Source organism: Tachyglossus aculeatus, chromosome 1, assembly GCF_015852505.1.
Source record: "Tachyglossus aculeatus isolate mTacAcu1 chromosome 1, mTacAcu1.pri, whole genome shotgun sequence".
In the NCBI taxonomy this organism is placed as follows: Eukaryota; Metazoa; Chordata; class Mammalia; order Monotremata; family Tachyglossidae; genus Tachyglossus; species Tachyglossus aculeatus.
The window spans coordinates 6,300,526-6,315,318 of NC_052066.1; the positions used below are offsets into that span (position 1 = coordinate 6,300,526).

Sequence of the window (14,793 nt, forward strand, 5' to 3'; positions counted from 1 at the left end):
CAACCTGATCACCTTGTATGAGCCCACTGTTGGGTAGGGACTGTCTCTATATGTTGCCAACTTGTACTTCCCAAGTGCTTAGTACAGTGCTCGGCACATAGTAAGCACTTAACAAATACCGTCATTATTATAAGCACTTAGTACAGTGCTTAGTACAGAGAAGCAGCGTGACTCATTGGAAAGAGCCCGGGCTTTGGAGTCAGAGGTCATGGGTTCAAATCCCCGCTCCTCCAATTGTCAGCTGTGTGACTTTGGGCAGTTCACTTCTCTGGGCCTCAGTTCCCTCATCTGTAAAATGGGGATGAAGACTGTGAGCCCCAAGTGGGACAGCCTGATCACCTTGTATGAGCCCACTGTTGGGTCGGGACTGTCTCTATATGTTGCCAACTTGTACTTCCCAAGCGCTTAGTACAGTGCTCTGCACACAGTAAGCGCTCAATAAATATGATTGATTGATTGTATCCTGCCTAGCGCTTAGAACAGCATTTTGCACATAGTAATAATAATAATAATAGTAAGCAAGCGCTTAACAACTGCCATTATTATTATTATTACTACAGTACTCTGCACACTGTAAGCGCTCAATAGATACGATTGAATGAATAAATCCCCATTTTCCAGATGAGGTCACCGAGGCCCAGAGGAAGTGAAGTGACTCGCCCAAGGTCACCCAGGAGACACGTGGTATTAGAACTCAGGCCCTTCCATCTCCCGGGCCTGTGATCTACCCACATAAGCCACGCTGCTTCTCCACATGGGGGAAGGATTGGTGAGAAGTGGGAATTGATATTCCGAATTGATCGTTCTACATCAAGCCCATTTTAAAAGAGCCATCGACTCTGTCGGAGTTTTTGCCTGTTTTTCCCACTCCTAGCTTTGTCTGCCTTCCGTTGAGGATAAATGAGGAGGGGAAAAAAAATTACAGGCATTTTAGTCAAAGCGCATTCGGGCGCTAAACCGGTTCAGAAATCGATAAATATTGCTTGAAGCTGGGTTTTGAAATGAGTTTCTACTCTTAATGAAATCAGGAGCCCAAATTTCAGCAAGCGATGGTTTCACTTGCAACTGGGATCATCATCATCATCATCAATCGTATTTATTGAGCGCTTACTGTGTGCAGAGCACTGGACTAAGCGCTTGGGAAGTCCAAGTTGGCAACATATAGAGACAGTCCCTACCCAACAGTGGGCTCACAGTCGAAAAGGGGGAGACAGAGAACAAAACCAAACATACTAACAAAATAAAATAAATAGGTATATACAAGTCAAATAAATAAATAGAGTAATAAATATGTACAAACATATATACATATATACAGGTGCTGTGGGGAAGGGAAGGAGGTAAGATGGGGGGATGGAGAGGGGGACGAGGGGGAGAGGAAGGAAGGGGCTCGAGGGGGAGAGCCTGGGCTTTGGAGTCAGGGGTCATGGGTTCATATCCCAGCTCTGCCAATTGTCAGCTGTGTGACTTTGGGCAAGTCACTTCACTTCTCTGGGCCTCAGTTCCCTCATCTGGAAAACGGGGATTAAGACTGTGAGCCCCCTGTGGGACAACCTGATCTCCTTGTAACCTCCCCAGTGCTTAGAACAGTGCTTTGCCCATAGTAAGCGCTTAATAAATGCCATCATTATTATTATTATTAGTAGTAGTAATATTATTGTTACTAATTATCATATTGTTAATACTATTATTATTATGAATAGTAAGTGCTTAACAAATGCCATCATTGTCATTTTCTCCTCGCCCTAGGAACGCCTCCTGAGTGCCGCATGCCGACTCCCTGCCTCGACTACCCCGGGTCCGTGGCGCTCGGCCGGACTGGGCCGGGGGCCCCAATGCAGCGGCTGCAACAGCTGCAGCAGCGGTGAACTGTCCCCGTCCGGCTCCTGCAACGAACTCTCCAGCGGATCCTCCCACACTGGCAATGGGACCGGTGGCACACGGGTAAAAAAGGACATTGCCCAGATCGGGTCATCCCCCCTCTTGCTGTCAATCAGGAAGTCAGATGTTTTTCAGGAGCGCTTACCATGTGCAGAGCATTGGGCTGAGCGCTTGGGAGAGGACGCTAGAACCCATTCCCTGCCCACTGCGAGCTCATTGGGTCAATCGTATTTATGGAGCGCTTACTAATAACGATGGTTTCTGTTAAGACTTTCTTTTAGACTGTGAGCCCACTGTTGGGTAGGGACTGTCTCTATATGTTGCCAACTTGTACTTCCCACCTAGTAAGCGCTTAACAAATGCCATCATCATCATCATCAAGCGCTTAGTGCAGTGCTCTGCACACAGTAAGCGCTCAATAAATACGATTGATTGATTGATTGATTAAGCGCTTACTATGTGCCGACCACTGTTCTAGGAGCTGGGTTAGATACAAGGTTAGCTGATCATCCCACGTGGGGCTCACAGTCTTAATCAATCAATCAATCAATCAATCGTATTTATTGAGCGCTTACTATGTGCAGAGCACTGTACTAAGCGCTTGGGAAGTACAAATTGGCAACACATAGAGACAGTCCCTACCCAACAGTGGGCTCACAGTCTAAAAGGCTCACAGTCTAAAAGTCTAATCCCCATTGTAACAATAATAATAATAATAATAATGGACTGTGAGCCCACCTTCTAGACTGTGAGCCCACTGTTGGGTCGGGACCGTCTCTATATGTTGACAACTTGTACTTCCCAAGCGCTTAGTACAGTGCTCGGCACACAGTAAGCGCTCAATAAATACAATTGATTGATTGATTGATTGATTAATCGCTTACTATGTGCAAAGCACTGTTCTAAGTGCTGGGGAGGTTACAAGGTGATCAGGTTGTCCCACTGGGGGCTCACAGTCTTCATCCCCATTTTACAGATGAGGTAACCGAGGCACAGAGAAGTGAAGTGACTTGCCCAAAGTCACACAGCAGACAAGGGGCAGAGGTGGGATTAGAACCACCTATTAGAATTGAATTAGAATTAGAATAGAATAGAATAGAATTAGAATAGAATTAGATTAGAATTGATTGATTGATTGATTAGAACCCACGACCTCTGACTCCAAAGCCCGGACCCTTAATACTAATAATGATGGCATTTATTAAGTGCTTACTATGTGGAAAGCACTATTCTAAGCACTGAAGCCACGTTACTTCTACTAGTAATAATGATAATTGTGGCATTTGTTAAGTACTTACTTTGTACCAGGCACAGTATTAAACGCTGGGATGGATAGAAGACAATCTGGTTCATTCATTCATTCATTCAATAGTACTTATTGAGTGCTTACTGTATGCAGAGCACTGGACCAAGCCCTCGGAAAGTACAATTCAGCAATAAAGTGAGACAATCCCTGCCCACAATGGGCTCACAGTCTAGAATCGGGACACAGACATCAGTACAAGGAAACAGGCATCAATAGAATCAAGAGAAATAAATAGAATTATAGATATATACACATTGAAACAAGTAAACAGGCATTAATATAAATAGAATTATCAATCAATCAATCAATCGTATTTATTGAGCGCTTACTGTGTGCAGAGCACTGTACTAAGTGCTTGGGATGTACAAGTTGGCAACATATAGAGAGGGTCCCTACCCAACAGTGGGCTCACAGTCTAAAAGATGTAGATATGTGCTGTGGGGCAGCAATAAGGGGTAGGGAGGGGGTGATGGGGAGAGAAGGGGGAGATGAGGAAAAGGGAGGCTCAGTTTGGGAAGGCCTCTTGGAGGAGGTGAGCTCTCAGTAGGGATTTGAAGGGAGGAAGAGAGCTAGCTTGGCGGATGTGCAGAGGGAGGGTATTCCAGGCCGGGAGAGGATGTGGGCCGGGGGCCGATGGCGGGACAGGCGAGAGCGAGGTACGGTGAGGAGATCAACGGTGGTGGAGCGGAGGGTGCGGACTGGGCTGTAGAAGGAGAGAAGGGAGGTGAGGTAGGAGGGGGCCAGGGGATGGACGGCCTTGAAGCCCAGGGTGAGAAGTTTTTGCCTGATGCGTAGGTTGATTGGTAGCCACTGGAGATTTTTGAGGAGAGGAGTAACATGCCCAGAGCGTTTCTGTAGAAAGACATAGTTGGATACATTTGGACACGGTTGGACAGAGTCCCTGTTATTCATTCATTCATTCATTCATTCAATTGTATTTATTGAGCGCTTACTATGTGCAGAGCACTGTACTAAGCGCTTGGGAAGTCCAAGTTGGCAACATATAGAGACGGTCCCTACCCAACAGCGGGCTCACAGTCTAGTCGCAGTCACAGTCTAGTCCCGGGTAAGACCCACCATCTCAATCCCTATTTCACTGAAGAGGTAACGGAGGCCCAGGGAAGTGAAGTGACTTGCCCAAGGACAAACAGCAGACAAGTGGCAAAGTTGGGATTAGAACCCATGGCCTTCTAAATCCCAGGCCCATGCTTTATCCATTAATAATAATAATGATAATAATAATAATAATAATAATGGTATTTGTTAAGTGGTTACTATGTGCAAAGCACTGTTCTAAGCGCTGGGAGGGATACAAGATGATCAGATTGTCCCATGTTGGGCTCACACCAGTGGAAAGAGTATGGGCTTTGGAGTCAGAGGTCATGGGTTCAAATCCTGGCTCTGTCAATTGTCAGCTGTGTGACTTTGGGCAAGTCACTTCACTTCTCTGGGCCTCAGTTCCCACATCTGGAAAATGATTATTAGAGAGAAGCAGCATAGCCAAGTTCATAGAGCACAGGCCTGGGTGTCAGGAGGACGTGGATTCATCCATTCATTCATTCAAACGTATTTATTGAACTCTTACAGTGTGCAGAGCACTGGACTAAGCGCTTGGAAAGTACAATTCAGCCACAAAGAGAGACAATCTCTGCCCACAGTGGGCTCTCAGTCTAGAAGGGGGAAGTCGGACATCGAGACAAGTAAACAGGCATCCGTAGCATCGATAGAAATAAATAGAATTATAGATATATATGCATCTAAACAAGTAAACAGGCATTAATATAAATAAATAGAATAATAGATCTATACATATGTACACAGGTGCTGTGGGGCGGAGGGGTAGAATAGAGGGGGCGAGTCGGGGTGATGGAGAGGGGAGGGAGAGCAGAGGAAAAGGGGATTGTACTTCCCAAGCGCTTAGTACAGTGCTCTGCACACAGTAAGTGCTCAATAAATAAAATTGAATGAATGAATGAAAAGGGGGGGGCTCAGTTTGGGATTCTGATCCCAGCTCCACCACTTCATTCATTCATTCATTCATCCAATCGCACTTATTGAGGACTTACTGTGTGCAGAGCACTGGACTAAGCGCTTGGAAAGTACAATTCAGCAATAAAGAGAGACAATCCCTGCCCACACCAGGCTTACAGTGTGACCTTGGGCAGGCCACTTGACTTCTCTGTGCCTCAAATACCTCATCTGTAAAATGGGGATTAAGACTGAGCCCCACATGGTTCAGGGACAATCTGATTTGCTTGGATAATAATAATAATAATGGCATTTATTAAGCGCTTACTATGTACAAAGCACTGTTCTAAGCTCTGGGGAGGTTACAAGGTGATCAGGTTGCCCCACATGGGGCTCACAGATTTCATCCCCATTTTACAGATGAGGGAACTGAGGCCCAGAGAAGTTAAGTGAGTTGCCCAAAGTCACACAGCTGACAGTTGGTGGAGCCGGGATTTGAACCCCTGGCCACTGACTCCAAAGCCCAGGCTCTTTGCACTGAGCCACGCTGCTTCTGCTGGATCCATTCCAGCATTTAGTGGAGGGCCTGGTTCATAAAAAATACTATTATTATTGTTACTATTTAGAACCAATGAATAGCATCCTTATCCCCAAGGGGTCTTACAATCTAACAGAGGATTGAGGCAGATACAATTTGCCCAAATCACAATAGGTAAAAGAACGGGAACAGAGAGAGAGAGAAAATCTGACAGGTGAGCGAATAAAGAGAGGTGACACATGGAGATCAGAGGAGAGATGTCCGCTGGGTTGGAAGAACCACTAAAGGGGTGTGTTTTTGTGTGTGTGTGTGTGTGCGCAAGACACACAGAGATACAGAGAGAGGCTGAGACAGAGACACAGATGGGGAGAGTCAGAGACACAAAGAGAGGGAGAGATGGAGAGAGGCCGAGAGAGAGGATGACACAGGGAGAGGAAGGAAAGACACAGATTAATCATTGGTATTTATTGAGCGCTTACTGTATTTACTAAACGCTTGGGAGAGGATGGCAAAAAAGAGTTGATGGCCGCTGTGACTTTACTGAAAGAATACCTGGTGTCACTCTAGGGGAGTCTGGATTAAAAGTCAGACTCTGCTGGTTTGAAACCCCTTTGATTTCTAGGACAGGGTTGGGGCGAAGTGCACACTTCCAGTCCCCACTTGAGAGGGGGAGAGATGAAGAGAGAGGAAACAAGAGAGAGGAAACCGAGAGAAAGAGAGTGACATGTGGAGAGACAAAGTGAAAGAGAGTGAGAGAGATAAATAGAGACAGAGAAAGAGTGGGAAAAGAGTGACACAGCCAGAAAGAGAGAAAGGGAGAAAGTGGGAAAAGAGATGGGGAGAGACTGAGAGAGAGAGAGACAAAGGGGAGGAAGAGAGAAAAAGAGAGAAAGAGGGTGAGGGAGAGTGGAAAGAAAGACAAAGAGAGAGGAAGAGAGAGTGAGAGACCAAGAGAGGGGAATAGAGAGAAAAAGAGAGAAGAGGGTGAGAGAGAAAGAGCGAGATTGGAAAGAGAGAAAGACAAAGAGAGGAAGAGAGAGTGAGAAAGACAGAGAGGAAGAGAGAGTGAGAGAAAGAAAGAGAGTAAAAAGTGAGGGGAAGAGGGAAAAAAGAGAGGAAGGTGAGAGAGAGCGACAGAGTGGAAAGAAAGATGAAGAGAGGAAGAGAGAGTGAGAGAGAGAGAAACAGACAAATCGAGGAAGAGAGAGAGAGTGAAAAGAGAGACAGAGAGGGGAAAAGAGAAAAAAAGAGAGAAGAGGGCGAGAGAAAGAGACTGAGAAAGAGAGAGTGGGAGGAGAGAAAGAGAGAGTGAGGGAGAGAGAATGAGAGAGTGAGAGAGTGAAAAGAGAGAAAAAGAGAGAGGGAAGGGAGAGAAAAAAAGAAAGAAAAGGGTGAGAGGAAAGAGACTGAGAAAGAGAGAGTGGAAAGAGAAAGACATAGAGAGGAAGAGAGAGTGAGAAAGACAAAGACGGAGAGAATGAAAGGGCGAAAAGACAGAGAGAGGAAGAGAATGAGAAAGAGAGAAAGAGACTGAGAGTGAAAAGAGAGCGTTAGAGATAATGAGTCTCCCCCCAGGATTATTGTCTAGTCTTGGGATGATTTGGAAAGAATTTATTTGATTCAGATTTAAAGAAAAATGAGCAAACACATGTATTCATTCACAGCGAGAGATTCTTTTTTTATGGAACATCTTAGATGTGAGAAAATGTTCATAGCTGAGATAAAAACCCTGGATTATAATAGAAATTCTGACACCATCTCAGCTAAAGTCTGTGATCCTATGAATATAAATTTCCTGTTAATCCTGGGCGTGCTTGTGTGTTTGTGTGTGTGTATGTGTGCGGGCGTGCGTACAGATGAGGAATCTGGGCTGCCAAACCAGAGTTCGTGAGAAAATTACACCTCTAAACGGATGGCTCCATTTACCCTAGGAGATGTTTGGTTTCCCAATTGGTCAGTCAGTCTGAAAAGACGGACCCCGACCTCCGATCGATGCTCTTTCCCCATCTCCGATTGCGCTCACGTCTCTGAAAGTTGTGTTTGCAGAGGTGCATGGATCAATCAAACCCTCGGTCATTTATGTTTTAACGAAAACTTGTCCTGTGCAGAGAGTACGGTTCTGAGCCCCCGGGGAGAGGAAAATAGAGTTGACCGTGGTTCTGTGCCCTCAAGGAGCTGTCTATCTAGCTGGGGAGACGGTTAAATAAATCGCAGGGAGAGGGAAGAAGTGGTGAGTCCCATGGTGGACAGCAACTGTGTCCAACTCAATTTCCTCGTGTCCACCGCAATGCCTGGTACATAATATTCATCCATTCACTCAATCGTATTTATTGAGCACTTACTGTGTGCAGAGCACTGGACTAAGCGCTTGGAAGGTACGGTTAGCGACAATCCCTACCCAACAACGGGCTCACGGTCTAGAAGGGGGGAGACAGACGAGCAAAATAAGTAGACAGGCATCAATAGCATCAATAGAAATAAATAGGGTTACAGATATATACACATCGTGAATGAAATAAATAGAATAATAAGTACGTACAATTATACACAAGTGCTGTGGGGAGGGGAAGGGCAGAGGGAGGGAGTGGGGGTGATGGGGAGGGGGAGCAGAGGAAAAGGGGGGCTCAGTGTGGGAAGGCCTCCTGGAGGAGGTGAGCTCTCAGTAGGGCTTTGAAGGGGGGAAGTTTGCTTGTTTGGCAGATGTGAGGAGGGAGGGCATTCCGGACCAGATATCACAATTATTATTATTATTATTATTATTATGTGATTTTAATGACTCAGTGGAAAAAGCGCGGGCTTTGGAGTCAGAGGTCATACGTTCAAATCCCGGCTCCACCAAGTGTCGGCTGTGTGACTTTGGGCAAGTCACTTCACTTCTCTAGGCCTCAGTTCCCTCATCTGTAAAATGGGGATGAAGACTGTGAGCCCCCAGTGGGACAACCTGATCACCTTGTAACCTCCCCAGAGCTTAGAACAGTGTTTTGCACATAGTAAGTGCTTAATAAATGCCATTATTATTATTATCATTATTATTATTATTATCAGCCTCCTCACTGACCTCTCTGCCTCCTGTTTATCCCTGCACTGGTCGTTCATTTGATCGTATTCATTGAGCGCTTACTGCATACAAAGCACTGTACTAAGCACTTGGGAGAGTACAGTGCAAAAACAGATGCATTCTCTGCCCCAATTCGTGCTTCACTCTGCTGCCTGGATCATTTTTGTACAAAAATGTTCAGTCCATGTCCCCCCACTCCTCAAGACCCTTCAGGGGTTGCCATCCACCTCGGCATCAAACTGTTCTAAGTGCTGGGGAGGTTACAAGGTGATCAGGTTGCCCCAGGGGGGACTCACGGTTTTAATCCCCATTTTACAGATGAGGTAACTGAGGCGCAGAGAAGTTAAGTGACTTGCCCAAAGTCACACAGCTGACAACTGGTGGAGTCGGGATTTGAACCCATGACCTCTGACTCCAAAGCCTGTGCTGTTTCCACTGAGCCATGCTGCTTCTGTACAATACGTGTTACAATATTCAAGGCAGGATAGGCTAGATAGGATTGGATTCATTCATTTAATCATATTTATTAAGCGCTTCCTGTGTTCAGAGCACTGTACTAAATGCTTGAGAAAGCACAATACAGCCATAAACAGTGACACCCCCTGCCCGTAACACACTCACAGTCTAGAGAAGGGGGAGACAGACTCTTTTCATTCATTTATTCATTCAATCGTATTTATGGAGCGCTGACTGAGTGCAGAGCACTAAGCGATTAGGAGGGTCCAAAAGAACAATAAACAGACACATTCCATGTCCACAGTGACATTGCAGTCCATCTTCATTCATTCATTCAATCGTATTTATTGAGTGTGGGAAGGCCTCCTGGAGGAGGTGAGCTCTCAGTAGGACTTTGAAGGGGGGAAGTTTGCTTGTTTGGCGGATGTGAGGAGGGAGGACATTCCAGATCAGATATCACAATTATTGTTGTTATTATTATTATTATTATGTGATTTTAATAACTCAGTGGAAAGAGCACAGGCTTTGGAGTCAGAGGTCATAGGTCAACAGTCAATCAATCAATCAATCAATAAAGCTCAATAAATACGCTCAATAAATACGCGCTCAATAAACACGATTGATTGATTTATTGATTGATTGATTGACTGTGTGCAGAGCACTGTACTAAGCGCTTGGGTAATACAAGTTGGCAACATATAGAGATGGTCCCTACCCAACAGTGGGCTCATATTTCCCCGAACAAACACCTCTCACCACCGTTTGACTTTTCCTTCCGTTTCCCTCCCGGCCAGGACGGGGCGACCGTTTCCGACGGTCCCGGATTCACGACCCGGGAAAAACGCATCCTGGAGGGGCTGCGGAGACTGCAGAGACCTCGGCCCCTTCAGCTGCCCCGTCCGCCCGTCCCCCCTCCGGATGGAGGGGACTCCAATGAAGGCATCTACTCACCGGGGCCTGGCACTCCCGGCCTCCGCCCGGCCGTGGCCTTTTCCTGGGACCCACAAGGCCTCGAACCCTCAGAGTGGCCTGAGCGGCTGCCCGGCATCCCTCCCAGCCCGGAAAACCAGGATAGCCGCCTACCCAGCGGACAGGGCCGGGAGCGGGTACCCGAGGGGAGGAGCGGTGCCCCGGAAAGGATGGAGAGGCCGGAAAGGCCTGGCATCCCCGCCGCGCCGTTCCGACCGGCCAGGGGCACCAGGCCGGAAACGTTCAGCTTCCTGAGGCGGCAGAAGAGCACTCGGCAGGCACGTGGCGAGCAACGCTGCACGACGCCGGGCGATGCCGAGGGCGGCCCGGGCGCAAACTCAAAGGCGGTGGGGGGCAGCATCTCTGGAAGGGTGGCCGAAGCCCACCCTGAACCTCCGCGGCCGCACGCTGTCGGTGTCCCCCTCCTCGCTCAGGGAGGCGCTCCCCTGAGGGCCAGGCCCGGCGGAGGCTCGAGGCCCTCCGGAGACGAGGCCGAGGTCAGAGGTCGGAGAGACCCCACGGCCTCCCCTCAAGACCCCCAACCTGCACCAACCTCAGGGCTGGAAGGCGGGTTCCGGAAGGGAAGCACGACCGCCATCCAGGCCCGGAGGAGCCCGTCCCCACAGGAGCAGGAAGATGAGGCGCCAACTACGGGGGCGTCCTCGGACTCGTCTTCAGATGCCGGGGGGCCAGAGCTGCCCCCCGCCAGGCTCTCGGGGGGCTGGGAGACACCAGGGCCAGGACTGGAGACTCCCTTTGAGGGTCCAAAACTCCCTCAGCCCTGCTTAGAGCCCCCCAACCGGAGCACCAAGGCTCAGAAGTCCAAGACCCAAATCCCGGGGCTGTCCCTCCGGCCCGGCCTTACGAGGGAGACCAGGCTTGGCGGGCTGGCTAAGGCCCGGTCCCCGTCACCCTCAGCGGGCCCGCGGCCTACAAATTCAGACCCATCTGTAGGTCCGGCCAGAGATGCCCTCACCCGGGGCTTCCCGACACCCCCAGGCCCGGGGGGCACAATGGCTACAGAGCCCGGCGATCTTCACCCTCTGGCTCCGAGCTGCCCGGGGCGAGTTGGCCCACCTCCCCAGGAAAATCCCGCACCGAGGACACCTCCCAGCCATGATGTCCGGCCCTCTGACCCGGAACGCCCAGGAGTTGACTCCCTGGGGGCTTCGTCTGCCCGAGTCCTGGACAGGAATGCCGGCCCCGGCCCCCTGCCAACATATTTCGGCCGGCCCATGCTCCCTTCACCGGGCAGCCCCTGCGGTCATGAGCCCGGCCCTCAGGTCTCCCCGCGCCGGCCCATGGGGCAACAAGGCAGGGGGAAATGCCCCCCGCCACTCCGGACAGGGCCCGACAAGAGAGAGAAGGACACGGACAACGCTGTGGCCCGCACCGAGGCCTCTGATGGCCGGACCCCGCACAGGGAAGGGGCCGCCCGGCCCACCCGTGGCCTCCACCCCGGACCCGTGAGCCCCGGCCTGGAGCCGCCCCCTCGCTCCCGTGGGACCGGGTGGGCGCAGAGGCCCCTGAGGCCCGCCCTGGGCACCCACGCAGCCAAGGCCCGCGGGCAAGGCCGCGCCACCCGCCCGGACGACCCGACGGACCCCGCGGGCCCCGGCCGATCCCGCACCCAGATCATCACCAGCGCCGCCGACCGCGGGGACGTCCTCCCCGGGCCCGGCCGTGACCCCGGGACCCCCAAACTCCCCATGGAAGGCCCGGACCTGTCGCCCCCTGACTGGGCCACTCCGGGAAGTCCCAGATGCCCACCCGGGCGGCCTTCCCGGGAGACTGGACCTCACCTAGCGACTGACCCCGAGGCCCCCCGGTCTCCCCTGGCTGGTCGGGGAGAAGTCGGGGAGCACTTCTCCCCTTCACACCAGGGCCCGGAGGTTCCTCCGGAAGCAGGCCTGGCCCCGTCGATGGAAGAGCGGGTCATGCGGGGCATCCAGGAGAAATTGGACCCCCCGCCTCAGAGCCGGGCCGGGCCCAGGGCCGCCCCGTCCATCGCAGGCTGGTTTGGCTTCCGGCGGAGCAGGCTGCCGGGCCTCGGAGGCCGCAGGCCCCGGCCCGTCCGACACGAGGAGGACAAGCCTGGCCTTGCCGGCCGGCGGCCAAAACCCGAGCAGAACGGAGTCAGGAAAGGCCTGGAGCCGGGGGACGAGGAGGTCGGGGCCCGGGACCCCGGGAGAGGGGTCTTTGGGGCCGCAAAGTGGCTAGTAACGACTCCCACCCCTCACGGGTCCAGGACGGGACTGCCGGGCCGGCCCCCTTCCACGACCAAAGACGCCTTCCTGAAGGAACTTCTCATCAGGTAACGCCCTCATTCACTCATTCAATCCTCTTTATAATAATAATAATAATGATGGTATTTGTTAAGCGCTTACTATGTGCAAAGCGCTGTTCTGATAATAATAATAATGATCAATCAATCGTATTTATTGAGCGCTTACTGTGTGCAGAGCATTGGACTAAGCACCTGGGAAGTACAAGTTGGCAACATATAGAGACAGTCCCTACCCAACAGTGGGCTCACAGTCTAATAAATGATAGCATTTATTAAATGCTTACTGTGTGCAAAGCACTGTTCTAAGCGCTGGGGAGGTTCCAAGGTGATCAGGTTGTCCCACGGGGGGCTCACAGTCTTCATCCCCCTTTTACAGAGGAGGGAACTGAGGCCCAGAGAAGTGAAGTTATTACTCTATTTATTTATTTATTCATTTTACTTGTACATATCTATTCTATTTATTTTATTTTGTTAGTATGTTTGGTTTTGTTCTCTGTCTCCCCGTTTTAGACTGTGAGCCCACTGTTGAGTAGGGACTGTCCCTATATGTTGCCAACTTGTACTTCCCAAGCGCTTAGTACGGTGCTCTGCACACAGTAAGCGCTCAATAAATACGATTGATGATGATGATGATGATGATGATGAAGTGACTTGCCCAAAGTCACACAGCTGGCAATTGGCGGAGCCGGGATATGAACCCATGACCTCGGACTCCAAAGCCGGGCTCTTGCCACGGAGCCACGCTGGGGAGGTTACAAGGAAATCAGGTTTTACAGATGAGGTAACTGAGGAACAGACAAGTGAAGTGACTTGCCCAAAGTCACACAGCTGACAGTTGACAGAGCTGGGATTTGAACCCATGACCTCTGACTCCAAAGCCCGGGCTCTTTCCACTGAGTCATGCTGCTTCTTTAGTGAGCGCTTACTGTGCGCAGAGACCCAGTAGCGTGGCTTAGTGGAAAGAGCTCGGGTTTGGGAGTCAGAGGTCGTGGGTTCAAATCCTGGCTCCACCACTTGTCAGCTGTGTGACTTTGGGCAAGTCACTGAACTCTGTGCCTCAGTTACCTCATCTGTAAAATGGGGATGAAGACTGTGAGCCCCCCATGGGACAACCTGATCACCTTGTAAGCTGCCCAGCATTTAGAATAATAATAATAATAATAATAATGGCATTTATTAAGCGCTTACTATGTGCAAAGCACTGTTCTAAGTGCTGGGGCAGATACAAGGGGATTAGGTTGTCCCACGTGGGGCTCACAGTCTTCATCCCCAATTTACAGAGGAGGGAACTGATGCCCAGAGAAGTGAAGTGACTTGCCCAAAGTCACACAGCTGACAGTTGGTGGAGCCAGGATTTGAACCCATGACCTCTGACTCCAAAGCCCGGGCTCTTTTCCACCGAGCCATGCTGCACTCTAGAACAGTGCTTTGCTCATAGTAAGCGCTTAATAAATGTCATCATCATCATCATCATCATCACTGTGGTAGTAATCACTGTGGTATTTGTTAAGGACTTGTGATGTGCCAGGCACTGCGCAGAGAGCCCGGGCTTGGGAGTCGGAGGACATGGGTTCTAATCCTGCCTCCACCACTTGTCTGCTGTGTGACCCTGGGTGATTCACTTAACTTCTCTGTGCCTCAGTTACCTCATCTGTAAAATGGGGATTAAAAGTGTGAACCCCACGTGGGATAACATGATTACCCTATATCAACCCCAGTGCTTAGAACAGTGCTTGGCACATAGTAAGCCTTAATAAAGATAATAATAATAATAATAATAATGGCATTTATTAAGCGCTTACTATGTGCAAAGCACTGTTCTAAGCGCTGGGTTAGATACAAGGTAATCAAGTTGTCCCACGTGGAGCTCACAGACTTAATCCCCATTTTCCAGCTGAGGGAACTGAGGCCCAGAGAAGTGAAGTGACTTGCCCAAATTCACACAGCTGACAAGTGGCGGAGTCACGATTTGAACCCATGACCTCTGACTCCAAAGCCCGAGCTCTTTCCACTGAGCCACGCTGCTTCTCATAAAATCATAATTATTATTATTACTAAGCACTGCAGATTAAGCATTTAATAAATGCTGTTGAATGAAAGGATGAATGAACGAATACAAGCTCATCTGGCCCCTGTCCCACATAAGACTCACAGTCTCAATCCCCATTTTACAGTTGAGGGAACTGAGGAACAGAGAAGTGAAGCGAGTTGCCCAAGGTCACACAGCAGAGGAGCGGTGGAGTCAGGATTAGAACCCACATCCTTTTGACACCCAGGCCTGGGCTCTTTCCACTAGGCTATACTGCTTTGGAAGAGGACAGTGTGTCAAT

General features: G+C 49.9%; 1 protein-coding gene across 1 annotated transcript in view; it reads left to right on the forward strand.

The window, feature by feature from the left end:
- Positions 1–1,843: 1,843 nt before the first annotated feature.
- Positions 1,844–14,793, forward strand: part of LOC119934117 (collagen alpha-1(I) chain-like) — a 52,922-nt gene continuing 39,972 nt past the window's right edge. Inside the window, exons 1-3 of the mRNA XM_038753556.1 lie at positions 1,844–1,944; positions 10,002–10,313; positions 10,400–12,490. Of these exons, the coding sequence (XP_038609484.1) occupies positions 1,925–1,944; positions 10,002–10,313; positions 10,400–12,490 (2,423 nt within the window). The 5' untranslated portion in view covers positions 1,844–1,924. The remainder of the gene's footprint in view (positions 1,945–10,001; positions 10,314–10,399; positions 12,491–14,793) is intronic.